This window comes from Phodopus roborovskii, unplaced genomic scaffold (genome assembly GCF_943737965.1).
Source record: "Phodopus roborovskii unplaced genomic scaffold, PHOROB, whole genome shotgun sequence".
In the NCBI taxonomy this organism is placed as follows: Eukaryota; Metazoa; Chordata; class Mammalia; order Rodentia; family Cricetidae; genus Phodopus; species Phodopus roborovskii.
In genome coordinates this window covers 14,450,222-14,472,449 of record NW_026126470.1, presented here as the reverse complement: position 1 = coordinate 14,472,449, position 22,228 = coordinate 14,450,222, and the positions used below count along the sequence as shown (strand labels likewise).

Here is a 22,228-nt window from a genome sequence, read left to right as displayed (position 1 = left end):
GAGCCAACCACTAAGAAAGAGCTAGACTTCCTTTATGCTATTGGGAATATATATCTGGGGAAGTGGGAGAGAAAGAAGTTTTATGGACAGGATTGGAGGTTGTTGAGAAATCAGAGGAGTTTTACAGAGCTGATGCATCCTTTGGGGGAGGTTAAAAATAAGAACCAGATGACAAGAGAAGATAGGCGGGATTGCAGAGAGCTGAAGGCTGAGAACTTAGTAGTTAACACAATCTCACACTGAAAATTGATGCCTTGAAGACTCTCCAATGTCTGCCATTATATCAGGAACCTGAGGGCCAGGGATCCATAAAACCATTGGTGACACACATGATGTCCCGTAGGAGGACTTGGGATTAGTTCAGTGGTAGATACTTCCCTACCATGCTGGAAGCTCTGAGTTCAATTCTCACCAGAGAAAACAAATGTTTACAGAGTTCTTATTTAGATTGACTGCGTGGTTTGGCTTTTATAAAAGGCCCAGCTGTGAAATAGTTCAATTGTAGTTTTGCAGAGAGAGATGGAATGTATCTCTTCAGTGGTCAAAACCCAGGACCTTGACAGTTGCGCAATGCTGCTCTACTTGACCTTGTTGTACTGTGACACACAATCTGTACTTTGTCATATAGTCAACTGCAGTTTCTCAATGTGGATGTTTTAAACACTGTGTCTTGTTTATTTTCACACAGCTTTGTAGTTTGAAAATGTCTTGCTTCTCCTGGCTGTGCAAAAGGAAGAGCAGTACTAGAAGAATCCCTTATCTGTGTATCTGAAAACATGAGTAACAAGGAATTTTTTCTGCCCTGTGTTTGTGCATGCAAATACAACGTTGGTAAAGATAAATTTAGAAATAAGGAACAATGAAAGATTAAAACCAACTAAAAATAAGAAGGACTACGATAGCATGCTAGTAAAGGTAGTTTGATTTTGTCTCTTTTCTCCCTCTATCATCTATTTATCTGTATCTATATCTATCTACCTACCTATCCACCAACTACCTATCCATCTCCCTCCTTCTTTGTACATCTTCCTGATAATGAAACTGAGAAAAGGGAAGCCGTTAATAAGAGGGTACTTTTTTTTCTTTTAAATAGGGATCCTCCATCAATGGTTAATATTGATTGATAGGAAGAAATTGCTTAAGACTAAAATTTGAAAGTGGCAAGGGTAGCTCTGAGAAAAATTTCCTAGCTTTAAATGTTAGTTAAAATGTAATTTGGTTAATTGGGTAAATGAGATTTTAAGGTTTATGTTTCATAGGTATTTCTGTGTATTCCTTGTTAGTATCCAGGCATCTGTACTGGCCCATCTTTGGGGTTCTGACAGGGTATGTTCTCAGCTGCAGCCACAAAGAGCACCACCTATGCACATTCACTACATTCCCTTTTAAGAGTCCTGCCCACATCCCATCTCTCATTGAAAGTTTGTTTTCTTAGAAGAAACAGGACAATGGTTGATCAAACTCTAGTCCTTGAACTTACTAGAGAATATCTTCCTGTGGATCTCCAGCCCTGTCACCTATTTTTAAATTGTTGTTTTCTATGTCTATGGCATGTACACTGTTCAAAGACATGTTTTTGAGTGAGTCTTACAAATCAATTAATAATTTCATAAGATTAATAAGGGATTTATATAATAAAAATATCCTTGTATTGAAAGCCAGACAATAGATCATTAGACCATTTGTTTTTAATACATAAAGGTCCATAGTAAAAATTCACTGAATGTGAGAGACCTATTATTAAGGTCTTTTCTTTTCTCAAACACTCCAAAATATGTAAGGCTATTTTTAGCTCTTTAGATTCACTGGATATATAAGAAAATAAAATACTTGTAAAAACTTTCAAAAGAAAATACAAGGTCTAGGGAGAGACACATACTGTTCTTGCAAAGAACCAGAATTTGATTTCCAACATCCACCTTGGGTTGCTTACAACAGCCTCTAAATCCAACACCATGAGGATCAGATGCTTCTGGTCTCTTTGGACATGATTATCACATATGCATACCCTCTTATACATACAGACACACATAATAAGAAAAGAACACACATTAAAAAATAATAACCCCAACTAACAATCTGTGCAACAGTGGAAAGGCTACCTTATATCCCTTCCCTGATAATGAGATTGACAACTGACTTACATGACATCCTAGAGGCCTCATCTATTAGCTGATGGAAACCGAAGCAAATACCCACAGCTTAATACTGAGCCGAACTTCTGCAATCAAGTTGCAGAGATGGAGGAGTGATAAAATAAAGGGCTCAAGACCAGTCTGGAGAAACCCACAGAGACAGCTGACCTGAACAAGTTGGAGCTTATGGACACCCAGACTGATAGCTGGGAAACTAGCGTTATATCCACTCAGACCCCCTGAACATGGGTCTCAGCTAGAAGGCCTGGGCAGACTAAGAGACTTCTGACAGAGGATCTAGGATGTATCACTAGTACACAAAAGGACTTTGGGAGCACATTCCACATGGAGGGATACTCCCTTAACCTAGAGGCAAGGGGGAGGGCCTAGATTCTACTCTAAATGACTTGACAGATTTTGTTAATCCCTCCTGGAAGGATGTGTGTGTGGAGGGGGGGGCATGGCAGGGAGAGAGGGAGAGGGAACTGGGATGGATATGTAAAATAAGATAAATAAATAAATACTTTCATAGACATTAAATAATTCACGGTTCATAATAATGCACAGTTCAGAGTAATGTATAGTTTTATGACTGGCTCTTTTGAGACATTTTTAGTATTAACTATCAAAACACATGGACAAGTATCTTCTTTACAAACTGTTGTTTTAAATATTAAATTAAATTTGTTTTGTTTTGTTTATTGTTTAGCTGAACAGATGGTTACCATTTTGACACAATTAAATTTCATTTATTTATTCCCCCTCCCCCCAGGGTAAAAATAATGCAGTAAGACAGAGCTTCTGTGCCTACACTGTCACAGCTGGTCACCAATCAATCTGAATTCATGGTACAGTGATGATAGCACGTGTTGTTCGGGGGCCAAATCTGAATGGGTTGTATTTTTCAGCAGTGGTTCATATCAAAAGAAATAAGGTACATCTATGGTAGCATCTGACAGCCCAGGATAGCACAACTGTCATTAATCATAGCTTCATAGCTAGCAACAATGGCTACCTTCATAGAAGTCCAAGCCAGGCAAATTTCACAATGAAAATCAACTCATTTGTAGTAAAACTGCCTCATCAAAAGTATTCTTCATCTTTTTTTCTTTTTTCTACTTCTTATGTAGTGCTACTATATGTCACAGGTGTATAAGATTTCACTATCCCAATCTGTGGTTTTTTTTTTTTTTTATCAAGGATTGCTCTACATATATATATGTGTGTGTGTGTGTGTGTGTGTGTGTGTGTGTGTGTGTGTGTGTGTGTAATATATTCTAGACTAAGTAAGGACAGTTTAAAACAAATTGAAGTATCTCAATTTGTTTTGAGGAAAGTAACTGATAAGAGAAATGTAATAAGTTATGTGTGGATTGATAAATAATTATGAAGTACCAATAGTTATGATTGTTAAAAAGTATGGGTACGGTTAGTTTTGAGGGATTCTGAAACCCTCACAGGGTAATCAAAGTGATACATTACCTGATATACATGTATAAAAAATAGCAAAGATATCAAACAGAAAGTTAGGCTCTCTCTAGTGTAAGAAAGAACTGTAGTAATCATAACTCACAGATCATATTTAATACCAGACAACAGCATAATCAGCCTTTTACTTAAAATTGCATCAGGAAATAGGCATTTTCTACAGGTTTGTTTATCGTCTTGCCATCACATGTGGAACCACATTAACACCACAAAGAAGTTAAATGGAAGTATGATGGTTAGGTTTTATCGTCATTTAACACAATCCAGAATCATGTGGGAAGAGAGTCCATGAAGGATTGCCTTCATCTATTTGGCATGTTGGCCTATTGGCGGCGATTGTTTGATTTTACAATAACTAAAGAGGGAAGAATCACCCAAACATTACACTTGGCTTGATGCAAAGACTGACATATTGACCACTGGCATGCATACATCAACTGCTCTCTTCTGACTATGAGTGTAACGTGCTCAGTTATCTTCTGCTGCCTTCCTGTGATGGTGAGGGACTGTTACCTGAAATTTTGAGTCAAAATAAACCCTTCATATTGTTGCCTACATAAATGAAATGCTTAATAGACAGCATAACTAATTTTTCCTGCATATGAAATTATCTCAGCTCAATGATATAGCAGAAGGATACTTTTAAGATTGTAGTTATCTATATTTATATGTTAATTTTTAATATTGTTATATAATGCATTTAATCAGTAAGTCTTCCTCTATATTGCTATTCTTTTACACTTTCTTAGCTTAGAATTGATCTTAAACTGTAAATATAAGCCATCTTTATACATAAACATGGGAAAATACCAGCTTTGAAACCATTCACATTTATATACCATTCATATTAGCAGGAAACAAGGCATTAACATCTCTTGAGTTCTTTGTATGTATAATAAATAGCTATCATGAATTATGCTTTCCTTGGGCTATTTAATAATGCTGGTTCTTGTTCTCCACAGGTATGACATCAAAGATGATTACACCCTGAGAATTAGAAAGGCCATGAGTACAGATGAAGGCGCCTACATGTGTATTGCTGAGAATCGGGTGGGGAAAGTGGAAGCCTCTGCTACCCTCACTGTCCGAGGTAAGACACTTAAAGCATCAAAGAACACTGAACCAGGAGTGCATTATTTTGTTCAGTTGGTAAGTTTTTGCCTGTTCAAAATAGTGGGAGTTGCTGGGTACGGTAGCCATTACTTGTTATCCTAATGCACAAGGAGCAGCCACAGAAGGATCACAAGTGGAAAGCCAGGCATGTCTGTATAGCAACACTCTTTCAGAGTAAATGAATACATTATGCTGTTTTAGTATTATAATAAACAGGTGTTTTTGCCTTTCAGTTCATTAACTGAAATGAAATGATCACTTAAAATTATTCTTTCCTTCCTTCCTTCCTTCCTTCCTTTCTTCTTTCTTTCTTTGTTTTTTACAGTATCCCTAAAGTAATTTTATTTCTAGATGTACTGACCAGCTCTGAGATGATGTTCAGTTTAATCTCAGAAGGTCAATGATAAACTAATTCCGACAGTGGCCATTTCATTCTGCTAAATGGTCCACTGCTTCTGAAAAGCAATGGACACGTGTAACCTTGCTTACAGATGACAGACACACACATCCAGATGGAAATTCTAACTGATGCTTCAAAACAAGAGCAGCATTGATTCACCTTACTTGGGGATGGCTGCCAAAGTTGCTGTTGGGAGACTGAGTCTCTTCCCACATCAGCTTGAATTTGGGAATACAAAGGATCCCTTCTCTAAGCTCAAATTTGCATGAGCCTGTTCTCAAGCTACATTGTCTCAACTTGTCTTCACTTCTGGCTCATGGTTGCTAGGGAGGTTTTAAGCAATTCCTTCAGTTTGATGCTTCTATATTCATTGGCTTGCAAGTGCTAGTGACACCTGTGGCTCCTCAGGACACATGTGAGCCTCATCTCCCTGCATAGCAGGATTAATGATCCCTGTACCTTTGCACATTACAGTAGCTTCCATTTTGCTAGGACCAACAGTTATTGCTATTTCTTTTTCAATATTCACATTTGGCTGAAGCTCCTAGAGATCGTCAGTCATTATTTAAATAGCAAGCTATCTGTGATCTCTGTCTCTCAATTTTTTTTTACAACAAGATTTTAAAAGATATCACATTTGTGTCTAAGGCTGTGTTGTTTGAGTCCAATAACTGGCAACATATAACCCTCTGCCAGGTTCTGACTACTCATTTAACTAACAGGGCATGGAAAACCAGGTGAAGGGAACTTTCCAGCATCATACTATAGACTGGTGGCTATTTCAGAGCAAGTTCTCCTTTTCTCCTATCAGGGGGCAGTGCTCTGGTTTTGTCATGTAGGTAAAATTATTTTGTAGAATTATATGAATTATGGGCTCATAATAAATGAGCCCAAACTGGACAGTTCTCTAATGGTACAATCCAGTTACCAGAAATCTTCCCAGTTCTGACACTTTTCTAGTAGTTCACTGAGTATGTTTAGTATTTGTCCTTCTTTATAGTTCTGGGCATGGGCTACCCTGAAGCAGTAGGGGTAGTTAGTACACATTGACAAACAAAGCCACAATAAGCTAAAACTCTTTATCTTCGGAAGCCTCTGCTATCTGGCAAATCTTTATCATACCTTCACTCAAACCAAACCTCTGTAATGTGACTTCAAGTGACACATCTAGTCAAAATGTATTTCTGAAATAATGTCAGCGTTCTACTAACATATATACATTGTCTCTGAAAGTTTATGGAAGTTTTCAAATTTCTGTATATTCAATGCTGTCCTTTCACATACACATTTAAGACATATCAGACTAATAACAGTTTCTAGTTCATAAGATTGTTGAGAGTAATCATGGCATAATGGAAAGGTCAGCAACATAAAACATGGGTTTATAATCAGATCTTTTCAGTGAAGTTAATATTCTCATAACAAGAGGGACATAGAGATCCATGCCTATAATTCTAACACAGGAGACACTGAGGCAGGGGAACTATACTGGATTGGAGTCTAGCTTGAGTGACACAGTGAGTTTTAGGTCAGTGTGGACTACACAGTGAGACTGTGTTTTACTGTTTTAAAATGAGCAAAACCCAATAAAAGAAGCAAACACACATTGATGAATCTTACTGATTCTAATATATAATAGTTACAAGTGATAAGGACAGAGTAGAGGAAGGTTGTAAAAAAATGGATTATTACATATATACTAATTTACTATTTCATGTATATCAGTGCTCTGTCTGCATGCTCATCTGTACACACCAGAAGGAACCAGATCCCACTATAGATGATTGTGGAGCCACCATGTGGTTGTTGGGCATTGAACTCCAGACCACACACCAGAAGGCATCAAATCTTATTATAGATGGTTGTGACCCACCGTGTGTGTGGTTGTTGGGAATTGAACTCAGGACCTCTAGAAAGTACTGCCAGTGCACTTAAGCCATCTCTCCCGTTAAATTTACCTATATAATGAACAGTAACATGTCTAGTAAATAGTTCATATAGCTGGAGTTCATTCTCAAAATTGGGAAGATATAAACTAGTGCCTAGGTTTCTTTCTCTTTTGATGACTTATTGCTCTTAAATGCTGTCAGTTTTGAAATGCTTGTCTGATAGCTTACCCCATGGAATTTTGTTGTTGTTGTTTGTGTCAGCATTCAACACACCAATTTCAGGGAAGGAAACAACTAGCCATGTTCCATAAGTAGTAACAAACCCCCAGCCTCCGGAAAAACTGATCTAGAGAGCAATTTGTTACGTTCATTGGACTTAAATAATGGAAGTTGTTAGGGATGCTCTTTTATAACATGAACTTTCTTAGTATCATGTGTTTCCCCTGTAATGGAATCAGGTTCCTTTCTAGACTTAGTAGAATTGTTTATAGCAACAGAAAGCACTGCCAAACCTCAGGTTCTCTAAAGTGAATTAACAGTGTTCCTGGTGGAATATGGCTGTCTTAAGAGCTTAAGTATTCCCAGGTAGAGAAAACTGTAGTGAAGAGAGAGGACTTGTTTGTTTCCCGAATAGGCATTGCTATGTCACTGTTGAAACTTACCACTCTTTAACCTCCTGCCCACCACTCATGAGAGAAAATGCTTCCTGTCATCTGTCCATACAGGGATGTTGGCGGCAGCCCAGTTGCACCTCCCTTTTTAGCCTAGCATAGCTTTGCTCCCCCCATGATTTTATCAATTAGGAAAAGGGTTTGGAGGAATTTGAAGTTGAAGAAAATAAGTCATGGATCCTTAGTTGGATCTTTCATCTGATGAAAAAGGAAATTATGCCACCACACTCATTTGTCATTGGGCATCCAGCAGCAAGGATGAAGGTGCTTTCTCTTCTTTTCGGTGGCCTTGTTCTTACCTTCCCAACCCATTTGTTTTCTCTTATGTTCATTTTAGTATAAAAATATATCAAAACAATCTAGACAAAACTGATAGCACTTGCTTATCAGCATTGTCATTCTTTATTAAGTCATAAGTGACTTTATGAAGCAAATATATTTATTGATTTTCTATTATAAAAATACAGCAACTCATGCAAAACTATGTGCTCTCACCTACATACTCCGAGGATAATTCACATACATTTATTCTTTTTCTGCCCAGCTCACACACCCCCAAACACTCTCCTTTCCCCTAGATTCACTCCCTCCCTAACTCTTACCGGGACAGAGCAGTCCTCCCGGAGGTATCAATAAAACAAGGCCCGACATGATACAAAACCTGCACAGACCCTCACATTAAGACTACCAATGCAGTAGGAGGGAACGGCTCCCGAGAGCCAGAGGAGTCTAAGGAAATCCCTACTGCCACTGTCAGGAGTTCCCCCCCCCCCCAAAAAACACCAAGCCAACAGCATAGCATATATGCAGATGATTTGTCCTTAAATAGCTACCACTATGAAAATCATTTGGCTAAAGCCAATTTTTTTCTAAGGTATGTTGGGGGGAGATTGAAATAAATGAGGCAAAAATATATAACCAACTCCCAAAATATTCCAATCAAAAACTATTTGCTGACTAAACAAATGTTAAGAGCATGCAAGGAGCTGTTTGTTTGTAGAGGAAACAGATTTCTTTTTACACTTGAATGCTTGGGCCAAGGAGACTTGGTATATTGTGTTTGCTTTGAGAACTTCTCAGCTAATTGTTTTCATAATTTGTTGGTAGTTTCAGGTTTAGCATTTTTATTGGAATCAAACCTACAAAACTGGTACAAAGATATATATATATATATATATATATATATATATATATATATATATATGAATGAACAGCAAACCTTAAATGGTTTACTATCTGATTTGTAGTGTGTAGATGAATTAGAGTGTTTGTGCCCTCCAAGTTACAATTTTCTCATTTATCTAAAACTGCAACTTCAAAATAAGAGTTAAGTAATATTAATAAACGTCAGTAGAACAATGTAATGTGCAGTAAATTATTATTGAAAACATGTTTTACCATAAAGACATGCAGTTGGGATAGTTCACATTGTAAGGTTAATGGGGGTAAAATTATGACTTTTATTTTTTGTGTCTATTTAATTATGCACATAAATGAAATGCTCAGCCTTTCTCTTGGTTGTTTTATTAGAACAAGGTCAACTGACCCAAGAGGCCATGTCCATTTTAGTCCATTTAATTCTCAAACAGAATCAAGTTTAATTTCCTGACTTTGAAAACATCCACCTGCTGATTTTCACAATGAAATGTTGCTATGAAACATGCAGTTTTATTGTAATATTTATACAGAAATTGTATTATTATATGAAAGCTAGCACATTGGGGATACTTTAAGGAATTTTATAATCAACACTTCAAACCAAAACCTCTTTAGTGTATTTTTTGTTGGTTTGTTTTTTTCATTTCAAAAGCATGGCAACAAAAAATGTTACCACAGGAAGCTTGCAATCAAGTAGATTCATTATCTGCAGTCCCAAACAAAATTAAAAATAAAAAAAAAATAGTAGAAGAATTTGAATCTGTAATAGTCAAATCAAAAAACGTATTAAGTAATTTGTAAAATGGTTCTAAAAAGAGATATCTAAATAGCAGCTTCATTTATGCAAACACGTTTCCTCATTTTCCAGTTTCTTAATTCACTTTGTATAAAAAAGAACTTACTGGAAGTATTGTCTTCCAAGACAGGACAGTTAAAAAATTTTGAAACTAGTATAAACTGAATGGAAAATATATTATTTATTCCAACATGATTCCTCGGTATATTTTCTTCTCTTTTTCCTTAAAAGATATAATATTTCTTAGGGAAGTATATTTGAAAACCAATCCTTATGTTGCAGCTAAATTAGCACAAATTTCTAAATTGATTTTTCCCTATTAGAAACTGACACAACTCAGAGAAATTATAAGTGAGAATAAAAGAAGGATATATGCTGTCAATCTTATGTCTTTACTTTGTTATTACTCTTGGGCCTTTCGTTACATTCCTTTACAAACAGGATAAAATGAGTCATTGGACAACTTATCAATGCTTTTGTACACTAAACATAACATAAAATATTTATGACAGTGACCCATTATTTTCATACTGTTACTATAATTATCATGGTTTTTATCATTCTAATTATAAATACTATTATAAAAGATAACTTTCTTTCAGATATGTCTAACTATCCTAGTATTTTTAGGGATTCCATAAATTCAGCATTATAATGGATGGGTTGATTAAATGCATAAGTATAAAACATGTTTCAACTGTTGTATTTATCTTATCAAGACCAAAGAATCAACATCGGCAAGATCTATTCACACCTTGCTCTAGAAATGCATTATTACTCATTAGGATTATATATGCTGGGATGTGGCTGAATGACCTTCTGGAAGGAAAAAATTGTGTTTTAATTGCACAGTATTTATATTTAGCTCTTCTAAATAGAAGAGCTTTTTATGGCTAAAGGAAATCCATGTTTTCTAATGTATGTTTATTGCTTTTACATGAAATGGTTGTCCATTCATATTTATTGAAATGATTTCTAAAGAAAATATTAAGCTTATGTATGTATCTTAAAATAGGTTCATTAATTGAATGTTAGCCTATTACTGCATGTCTTAGTAAATGAAAGCTATGGTATCACGAAAAATGATGTATTTGCTGAAGCATCAGTCTGAAGCTATCTATGCTCAGTGAGAGAAAGAACCAACATGTCAGTTGCTGTTTCATCACCAGAAGAAGGAATAGTTTTAGCAGTGGTTAAGGAGCTAGAGATTTGAGATCTGCAGGCATATTTCAACCTATTTATTACATGTCATAAATAGATGATGTCCATGGCTAGAAAGCAAAATTATTGCCTGCTGAAAAGTGGTATCAGAGGCGTGTCTATATTCCTTGAAATTGTTCTGACAAGCCATGTGTGAAATCCAATTGCTATTTAGTTCAGGTCGTGAGGCCTAATTTTTCAGACATGAAGTTCACTAATATTGGCTTGCATAGATTATCGGTCTGTTCTTAAATTTGGAAGAACATATGGCTCTTGAACTTGATATTTGGATATTTGGAGTGATATTTGGAAATAATAAGTGAAGTAAATCCTGTGATAAGACTAAACTTAAACTATCCATTCAAGATCTCAGAGTTAGTCCTAAGGTTAAAAAATCTTTCATAAAATTATGTTTATATCTTTCAGTTGTATCAGACTTGGGTACCCTATTCATAATTGAATTGAGAACAGAAATCATTCTATTGTCCATACTTAAATGTAACATTACACATCATGCATTCTGATAATTTTCTTTTCTTTCTTTTTTTTTAATTTCTTTTTTATGTTCTCACCACACCATTATAATGTCTACAGTTCGCCCTGTTGGTAAGTAGCCATCCTTCTATCCATTTGGCATGGCTTTGCACAGTGCTTCATAATTCATGCATAGTAACATTTGACAGAATTAAATATATTTATTCATCCATGTTAGAATGCTTCTCAAGGGACTATCTGCTATAACCATTGCTCATGGCTTTTCAATTGCTTTGATAAACCACTTTAGTAATTACTTTCTCAACACAGAAAGGAGTTGGTGTCAATTTTCAAACCAAATAGGATATTGCTAATGTTGTGAATCCCTAACTTTTCCTAAGGAGAATGGTATAATACTTCATTTTCTATTGTGTGTACAAAATAATAGGCTTTAATTGATATTACTCAAGAGACAAGTTTGTGCATTAAATTACGATGCTTATTTCTTATTTACCTGGCTTCATTAGGAGCCTGTCAGACTCCTAATTTTTTTAGGGTTATTTTCCTGTGCCTGCTCATCTGCACTTCTGCATAAGAAAAATGAAATAGGAATCTGCTATATGTTTTTTTTTTTAACTAGATTGTTAACATTGCTGTGGGAGAGTTGGGAGATAAGTGTTCTTTGGCATGAAAACTTGTGTTTGTGGCTGAATATCTCATGATTGCTTTGGCTTTGCAAAAACGAATAGCATGTGCTTGTAAAAATTTAAGTGCTAATTATTTGTGATGATTTTAATAGTGAAATATTTTTAAATTCATTAACTTAATAACCTCAAGTTAATAATAACTTACCTATGAGTATGTTTACATAAAGGAAATTTTGTGAGATTAATATATGGATGCATAAATGCCTGGATAAATGAATGGTTCCAGTACATTTTAAAAATACCCCAAAGTATTTTAATAACTTATTCAGATTTCATGATATCTTAAATTATCCATCTAGTTTCAAAACCCTCCTTAATATACTGACCTGATGTTGTTGCTATTTGATTTGAATTGTTCCAAACTCATATTTCCCCCCTTTGTTGGAACACACACAGACACTTCTTGTTTAGTTTGCTCTATGTCAGTAGAAAATTTAGTTAACAAAACTTTGGTTCTCATATGCACCCTTTTTTGTATTCATATCTTAATACTTTAAGTCTTCTGTGTTGAATAAGTATAGGCCATCTACATAAATGGTCTGAGCTTAAGTGATTCATTGGGAAATACATAAAATGTTTCTGTCAACTTCTATTGTCTAACTTGTGGGCCTAGCTTCTAATACACTCATTGCTTAACATAGTAGCATTTTGAAATATACTTAAGACTCAATTAATGTAAATGAAAGTTGTGATTTTTTTTCTTAAAAATTTACCCAATCATATTTTTCAAAATTGATGTTTGAAAACTGAGGATAGTAATACTATAATTTTAATGCTCATTGCTTGAATTTTCAATAATTAATTTTAATTAAGAAGGATTTAAAAACAAGAGAATGAAGAAGAAGAAATGGCAAAAACTAAAAAAAGAGCTGCTTTTCTACAACACAACTTTTCTACAGCTGGTACTATATTACCTGAACATTTTAGACCAATGCTCTGTCCTAATCCCATTCTAGAACTGAGAGTCAATTTTCTGATCATTCTACATCTGACACTGTGCTCTAACACCATTCTAGAACAGATGGTCCCTTCTTACCATTCTAGAACTGATAAGGTGGAATTCTCTGTATGGCCAGACCAGCCCACAAATAGACATAGAGATTTAATATTAATTATAAATGCTCAGCCAATAGCTTAGACTTATTACTAGCTATCTCTTACAACTTTAACCCATATTTCTTATCTATGCTCTGACATGTCACAGTACTGTTTTTCAGCATGTTCATCTTATTTCTCTCCAAGTCTCCCGGCAACTCTCTCTCTTTTATTCCTATCTCACACTCTTTTTGTTGGCAAGTCCCACTTAATCTCTATGTACCCAGCTATTCCAGTAAACCCTTTGTTAAAACCAAATATTGATAGTATACAAGACTATTTTTCCACAGCATCTAGTAAATGATCATTTCTTTAGATGTCCTGTCTCATCAACTTTGAACTAAGTAGTCAGAGCTATTTATGTATCAAAAACTATATTCATCATTGAACCTTATATAATAAGGTTTAGTAAAGATGTGTGCATAAATTACACATAATTTAAAGATTATAAATGCTAAGACATAGTCATTGGAAAGACAAAAGTCTGACCTTTCTGGAAGTTTATAAATAGGCAGTAAAAACTTCACAAGCTTTTTTAAGAGTAAATCTATGGTTTTCACTGTCAATATTAAAATTTGTTATTTCATGAGAGCACTCAGTGGAAAAATTTGCAGAAAAAATGTTCCAGATATTGTAATTATAACAAGCACATTTCAAGTGACCAGAGAATAAACAGCTTCAGCTTACAGATTTTGGTAGCTAGAAATAATGTGCTTATATACTATGACCTTTTGACTTTTTTAGTGAGTTCTTAGATTGCATGACACTGTTAATAGTGTCTAATACATTTACAAAATGTGTTAGAGTACTGGTTAAAACAACATGGTATGTTGAGTGCTCTGAGATGTAGCTGTCACCTACAGTGAGTTTCAAAAATTATTTCCAAATTTATCCTTGTTTGAAACAATTCCTTAAATTCCCATTGGACTGGAAATAAAGAATAGCTTTTGACACATTATACTTTATCTTAGAAAGTCTGTCATTTCATAAATCTGTCTTGAATGACTTATGACAGTGCTCAGAAGTATGAAGAACTATACTTCAAATGTGACAACTGCTGTGAACTTGGGAAATTGAAAGTTAGATACGTTTTCATAGGGTTAGTAAAGAAAAGGCTGACAATGAGATTAGACTGCTGTGCCCCTGCTTTAGCTCTTACAGTGACTTATAATACATTAAATATAGACATTAAAACTTTTATAATGAGGCTAAAAGGATCACACCAATTGAAAAAATGAATTAAACACATCATTGAAAACTCATTATTATTCATTTTTTTTAGTGGAGTCAGAGTCTTTGAAGGTTTTAGAAATAAAGAACATTCTAAAACTAAATCATCGGGAGGTGAGAAAATTCCTTTCAATTCTAGTGTAAATAGGGGAATATATTTTCTTGCAAATATGTAACCTAGAAAACTGTTTCTGGTTACTTGCATGTTAAAAGTATAAATCAAGGTGAGATTCTGAAGGGCTTAAGCATCCAGATTACAATCACTTTGTTATTTCAGAAGAAGCTTCTAGAAAGCCAAATTTGAAAACTACTTGAAAACTTCATAGTAAGAATTTGTCCTGACTTAGAAGATTCAATTGAGTTTATGACAAGTTTACTACACCACACAGGTCACAGTTTGAATTACATGCACTTGTTGTATTTTGACATTCTATATAAATTTGATTGGATTTCTGCTGTAGAAAGTAATTTTGAAAGCCATCAATTGCATACTCATTTTAGAGAAGTGTTCTCCATATTAGTTACTCGTTTGTAATGTCACTGTTATCTCAGAAAGAGCCTGCCTATCTGTCTGCTCTATTCTGAGTTAGCACTAAATCCAGATCAATGCCACTTTGATAATGAACTCACCATGTCTTCCTCCTTGACTTTTGACACTGTTCCAAAGGCATTGTTCACAGGAAAAAGCAAAAATTGCCTGTGAGGGCAGAGCTAACTATGACTAGTGAAGTATTCATTTGTTTACTTAGAAATGTCTGACAATGAGGAAACAGTCTCCACAGGGAACCCACCTCTTTCCCTGTAACCATCTGGTTTATTTTCTTATTGGAAGTCGTTCTGTAGCATAAAAATAAAAATGAACATCTATTTTGGAGATGGGCAACACATTTTCTTTCCTAGCAGCAATTCAAAACATGATGAGTAATTTGGAAAAGAACTGTCAAATCTACCAGCTGCCATGTTGAGCGCTCTTCCCTGTTCTGTCTCATGTACCATATGCTAGCTGCAAATTGCCTCAACTATACAGAGGAAAAGCTGAGTGCATCAGGTGTAACTTCTGGAAATCACCATCAGCAAACACCACGTATAACTTCATAAAAATTCCTAAACCTTTAACCCATTCAGTCACTAAAACGTTTGCTACATTTTGACAGAATGTGCCATGCCAGTATTTATGTTTTTCCAGAATGAAATGTTATTTCAAAAACAATATTAAATGGTTTATTCTTAAGGAAACAGTGTTAGAGAAGTGTCTTGGCGGTTGAGAGCATGTGCTCCTCTCGCTGCACCCACATGGCAGCTCACAACCATCAGTAACTCAAATTCATGGTGATCCATATCCATTCCTAGCCTCCGCGGGCCCTGTACATATCTAAAGAACACAGATACATGCAAGTAATACAACATACACACCACACACACACACACACACACACACACACACACACACACACACACACACACACAGTACTTTTCTAAAGAAGAGTCATTATCTTAAACAGAAATCTTTGTGGACATATTTATTTCCACACATTTGCTAGTTCTGGTCATACACTGACATAGAATTTAATGGTAGCATGATCAGTTACAGTTATGAAGCACTTCTTGCTATTTCTTTTTTTTTTTTAAATATTGAAATTAGAAACAAGCTTGGATTACATGCCAATCCCAGCTTCTGCACCCTCCCATACTCCCCTGTTCCCCCTCACCAACTCCCTATCCCATCCCTTTTCTGCTCTGCATAAAGGGTGAGGCCTTCCATGGGGAGTCTTCAAAGTCTGTCATGTCATTTTTGGCAGGGCCCCGTCCCTCCCCCAATGTGTCTAGGCTGAAGGAGTATTCCTCTATGTGGATTGGGCTCCCAAAGACCATTTGTATACTACGGACACTTTTGTTATTTAAATACTCTTTATTTGTTTATTTTTTCTGCTTTTCTCATTTCCTTGTGAAACTTGACATTTCAATCACCTATTTCTTTATGCCATTGGCTTATTTTTTTATAATTGTGATTGGTATATTTTTATGGAGATTTCTTTTGCTCTGTATACAGTCTGATTTAGACAATGGGCAGGTTTCTAACGTGTTTTTGCTTCTTTGGTAGTTTTGGAAGTTGTGGGTTCATTATTTCACAATTATTACTATCTTCCTTTGTCACTAATTAAGTGGGTAATTAGCTGATATACTGCTCTAAAACTTAAATCCCGTTTTGATCTCTCACCTTTTAACCAGTTAAATGCAGGACCTCAGAATTTTTCTGTGTTGTATTAGAGAATTTCTGTTGCTGTGACAAGACCCTATGACCAAGGTGCCATATATAAGAAAGTGTTTAATTTGAGGTGCATGGTTTCTGAGGATTACAGTATATGACCTGATATTATGGTGTGGGCCGTGGTAACAGGCATGATTGTGGAGCAGTAGCTGAGAGCTTGCATCTTGATCCACAAGCACAAGGCAGAGAGAGCTAACTGGGAATGATGAAGGCTTTTGAAAACTCCAACGCCCACCTTCAGTTCATACCTCCAATAAGGCCACACCTCCTAATTCTGTCCAAAGAATTTCACCAACAGAGAACCAAGCATTCATATATGAGATTCTATGGGGTCCATTCTTATCCAAAGCACCATGAACATTTTATATCATACTGCTCTGATGTGACCTAGAGGAACAGCTCCTTTTTTTAGAAACAGCACCCGTCTTTAAAAATCTCACATGATCATTTAGGCTCATCTAATTAGTGTAATGGTCTTAACATCAACTCATTAATAGCATCTTCAGAAAACACATTGTGTAGCAATAACATAGTCATAGAAAGAGCACTGGGAAATGAAAGTTACTTGGACTGGACCATTCAGAGTCAAGCCAATCACAGTAAGCTTGACTCTTTTAGTAAGTTCTTCTCTGCCTCCTAAATTTTAATTAGTGTCCTGCACAGTGGTGACTTATTTGTTAGGTGTCACACTTGACTCCAGGTCACAAAGTATCAAAGAATAGCCTTTTGTGACATTGAAAGGTATTTCTGTGAAGTAAGACTTGAACGAGGACAGAGCTGTGATATACAGGTATCCGGCAGGGAGTCTCACTCTCCTCTACACTTGACTGGTAAGCAGAATGTTTTAAATTTTGTGGTTTTGGGGTTATGGTAGAATTCTCACATTATTAACTTCTTTTCTTCAGTTCAATAGCAAGAAATGGAAGAACAAGCATTATTCCTTTACAGAAACTAGATAGCAAAAGTATACATTTTTATACTAGCTCTATATGTAAATAAAATGAAAGCCATGTGTCTTAATATTGTACTTTAAAAACTGTATCAGAACTCTTAAGGTTGTAAATGCTCATCTCCAAACTAATAAAAGATGAATAAATCGTATTACCATTTGAGGTATACCTTACAAGAACGTAAACATTTTATTTTTTAGCAATAATGATAATTTTAGACAGTGTCGTAAGGCGATGTTGATTTTAACAGTTCTATAATACACAATTCTATAATACATACTGTGCCCGTTACATGTGTCATCTGAATTATTCCAGAACTTATTTAAATATATTATGTTCTTCAGAGGACTGGTCCATGATTGGGTTCATTAAATATATAAACTAGTAGAATCAGTTGAATACTGAATTTATGTATTTTAGATACTTCTGGCAAGTAAATTCTGAAATTTACTGTTAATGCTGTTTTCAAATGCTCTACAAAGGTCTTGATGCTTCACTAGAAAGTTGTCCTTATCGCTTGTCTCTTAGCTGTAGCATAACATGTAGCATGTTCCAGGGGCATGCCAAATGTTGGTACAGTTACTTGCTAACACATATGCATACATAGGTAGTAGCTGCCTGGAAAATGTTTATTCAGACAGCTTTAAATAAATAGTGCCATAAAAAATTCAAGCAATATTCATAGTAACAGACCAGTCTTATATCCCCCCATTCTGTTGGTAGGAGATAAAATGCAACAGAAAGAAAGCACTAATGAGTTAGGACGGTGCTTTACTAAGCGTGTAATTAATGTTATTAAGAAACATTGCAATTGCTTATTAAAATTCTGTTAACTAAGCAAACCTTTGGTTTCAGGACATTTGTTCCTGCGTTCCAAGTTTTTTTTTTTTTTTTTTGCTTCTGCTTTTTCTGATTGGCATCTTGTGCAGCCTTTCTCAAAAACTGAGATAATGGAATGTGAGCATGCTTCCTGGTGTAGCTGGAGTGCTGACATGACAGTTCTGGCAAGCTGACAGGTTAAGTGAGTGAAAATGGATGTCTTGTCTCACCATTTACTTGAAGAATCACCCCGTAAGCTATGGGTTTCCTTCCTCATTCCCAATATCCCAGAGCCTTCTACTACACATACTTCACAATTTAAGAGTTTAGGCCAATTTAGGGTTGCTTTCCAGCACTCTTTATTATTCTTTTGTTGGTTAAAAACTGGGCAGTCTAAGGGACCTCAGACAGTGGAACCAGGATGTATCCCTGGTGCACAAAATGACTTTGCAAACACATCCTCCCATGGAGAGATAACTGCCTTAATCTAGAGACAGGAGAGAAGTCCTAGTCCCTACTTCAAATGACCTGTCAGATCTACATGACCCCACCTGGATGGCATTGCTCTACATATGGAATTGGGGTGGGGGGATGAGAGGGAAGGGTGGTCAGAGTGCATGTGAGAGGTAGAGAGGGTAAAAGGAAGGAAGGGAGGGAGGGAGAGAGGGAGGGAGGAAGGAGAGAAGGAGAGGGAACTGGGATCGATTTGTAAAATAATAAATTAAATTAAAAAAAGGCAAAAAAATGAGATTTTTGTCTTTGCAGTTCACATGGATAGGCTCTTATTAAATAAATAGGCTTTGAAAATATAAAGCCATTTCCCTTGAAAATTAATAGTACCATTAATAGCAAAATTTTATTATTGTATCACCACAATCTTAATCAGGAAAGCAGATAAAGGGAAGGTAATATGATAAAGTTATATTATGTGAAAAATTGAAGCTAATGAATATAAAATAATAACATATCTTTTAAAAGTGCCAAGGTACATATTTATAAATTACAAAAAAATTAAACATGGAAAACTCAGAATGAAAATGGAAATTTGTTAAAGTATTAACATACTTTTCACAGGAGGTCCCAGCTTGTTACTTATGTATAAACGAAAGTTCTCTGACACTTGCCTGTTAAAACACAGGATAATTTATTTTGCTTACATGACTCCCTCTGCTTACCTATAATTGAGAGTACCTCTGCCTTAGTCATCTGAAATCTAATGAAGTTTAAAGTTCTCCATAAACATGTCTGTCTTAGTTTTGACTTAATTATTATATCCATTGCAATGTAGAAATATTTAATAACATTATTCAGGAAATTTCCATTAATTTTCTAAAGAACATTTATTTTAAAAATTGCATGACTCCATTCATACAATCCTTCAGTTTATCAAAACCACAAAGACAACAGGATGAATTAAGCTGCCATTGTCAACAAAGGAAGCAGGTGTAGCAATGGATGGGGCATAGTGAGAGTGGGTGTTGTCCCTCTGTGATGAATACCCTTACTTTCCTTTTTCCAGGTCAACCTCCCCTCCTTTCTTTCACTATCCTCAGAATCACGTCCACTCTTATTCTTTGTAGCAATTAAGAAATTGCCTTTCTCATTTTATGGTCATACTAGATTTAACAAAAACATTACTGGCTGACTTCATTGCCTGCTGTAGCCATAATATTCTAAGTTAAATACAATAATGGTGTGGGGTTATCTCAAGTATTATGCACAACTCTGAAATTAGTCTTCTTACAATCAATGAGTTCTAGAAAGGTGATGCAAAACTCTAGAGAGGTACTGCTTGGCAGTAACCTGTCTTTAGTCATACAATGATTGAAGCAATTGTATATATGTTTAAGACCTCTAGTAAAGAGTAAAATATAAAGTAAAATACAAACAGATGCACAGATTATGGCATTGATTCACCATAGTCATGCTATTTGACTTACTGTTGTTTATATTTCATGTTTATGACAGCAGTGACTTTCCTTAAAAAAAAATTGACCCTGAAAAGGCAGAGAGAAATAATAGATACTTGTTGAAAGAAAGGTAAAGATTTGAATATTTTAAATGAAATAAGAATTTTTAAATATTAACAGTGTTAGAGGCTTGCAAACAAATCATTTATCCCCTCTGGAAGAATAATTGCTATGGACAAAAAAATTAATTGATGAATTATATAATTTAGCAATTTGGTAATTTATAAATTCTTGGAAATGATAAAAATTAAAAAAAACAATTGCAAGGCTTTGTGACAGTAATTATTATACATCCTGTATCATTGATTTGTATTTTTCATTACAAATGAATTTCTTCTTTGTAGATAAATTATGTCATGATATGCTAAAAGTCAAATAATTTATGACATATATTCAATTCCAAAATTAATAAATTATTTTGAAATCAAGTAAAAAATGTCAAACTGTGAAAATAAGTACAACTAAGCGAGCTGAAAAATTAATCATTTATCAATTAAAAATCATTTGTCATTTAGATGAGCATTCATGTCTTGCTCCTGGCATCTGTTCTAATGTAATGAAGTCAGTCTCACTGTTTTTGTTGGTTAGATAAACTTAACTGATATTCAGAAAATCCCAAGCTTCAGTGCTACATAATATCTGCCTTTTTGTTCATGTGTTTTAGTTTCTCTGAGATTCTGAGTATTTGTTTGTGGTCTTCTTACTTTGGTGTAATGCACTCAACAGAATTCTGTTCAGAAATTTCAGAATTTCTCAGAATGTTTCCCTTTTTCAAAGTACATTTTCTGTTTGACTTTCCTTCCATCCAAACTATTTCAGGCAATAGAGAGAACATGTCAGATGCTTAAAGTATTATGGGGTGAAAAAATGAACATTTTTTTTTCACAATAGTTTAAAAAAATATTCTAGACATTCATTTAGAATTCACAACTTGGACATGTTCTAGAGCAAATAATGTCAGCATTTCAATGCAGAGAAGTTATATTTCAGGAAACAATACACACAGAAAAGGGAAAGTAAAGAAAAAACACATTTTGAGTAAAGACATGTTCCTTTTACTGAGATGGTCAAAGTATGTTCAGGTTCACCCATGTCAACAAGGTTAAGATAATAGATGCCAAGGCCTGATGAATACAAGAACAGGCATATAACCATATAAGTTACAAGGGCTATAAAAAAAACAGAATTTTGAAATTTTATAGCTAGTTGAAAGATATAAGGGAAAGAGAAATGCAACCCTCTGCTGGCTTTTAGAAATGGGAGAATAATTTACACATATTGCAGAATTAAACACCGTAAGACTTCATTGCCACGGATTTAAAAGCCATGAATGGTTTTGAGAGAGAACTGGAGAAAGTATACCAAGAGATAGTTGTATAAGCTAGTTCCTCACAAGAATAAGATCATAGCTTTATGTTGCATCAGTAATAACACTTATTAAAAGAAAACATCATGCAATCTTTCACATATTCTACCATATTATAAATTACAACCTTAAATTCTTTGTGTTTTGTTTGATTACAGGCATAAAAATTATGTTTAGTTGTATTATTATATGATGCAAATCAATTTAAATTAGGAGCTTAGTAATAGGACATTGAAATAAACCAAATGTCAAATTTATTCCTCAATATTAGAATTCACAATATAATATTTTATGTAATAATTGATGCATTCTTTGAATGGTTCAGCTCAATGGTCTTTATGTAAAAACAGTTGTAGTTGAGACATACAAAATTTTACATTTGAAATACACTAATGCCTGTGGATAATTTAACATGGTCCTTGCCAATTGACTTGTACTCAGTTATTGTTAATTTTGCCATCATGTTAAAAAAAAAGTTGTGATTAAACAAATCTATAG

The 22,228-nt window shown here is 34.9% G+C and overlaps 1 protein-coding gene across 16 annotated transcripts in view; it reads left to right on the top strand.

Moving 5' to 3' along the window:
* Window positions 1–22,228, top strand: part of Robo2 (roundabout guidance receptor 2) — a 1,084,901-nt gene that overhangs the window by 965,316 nt on the left and 97,357 nt on the right. For 11 of the 16 annotated variants that reach the window (XM_051191750.1, XM_051191757.1, XM_051191747.1 and 8 more), the window contains exons 6-7: window positions 4,586–4,713; window positions 11,445–11,456. In XM_051191750.1, the coding sequence (XP_051047707.1) occupies window positions 4,586–4,713; window positions 11,445–11,456 (140 nt within the window). The remainder of the gene's footprint in view (window positions 1–4,585; window positions 4,714–11,444; window positions 11,457–22,228) is intronic. The other 5 variants (XM_051191748.1, XM_051191755.1, XM_051191752.1 and 2 more) reach the window with 1 other exon arrangement.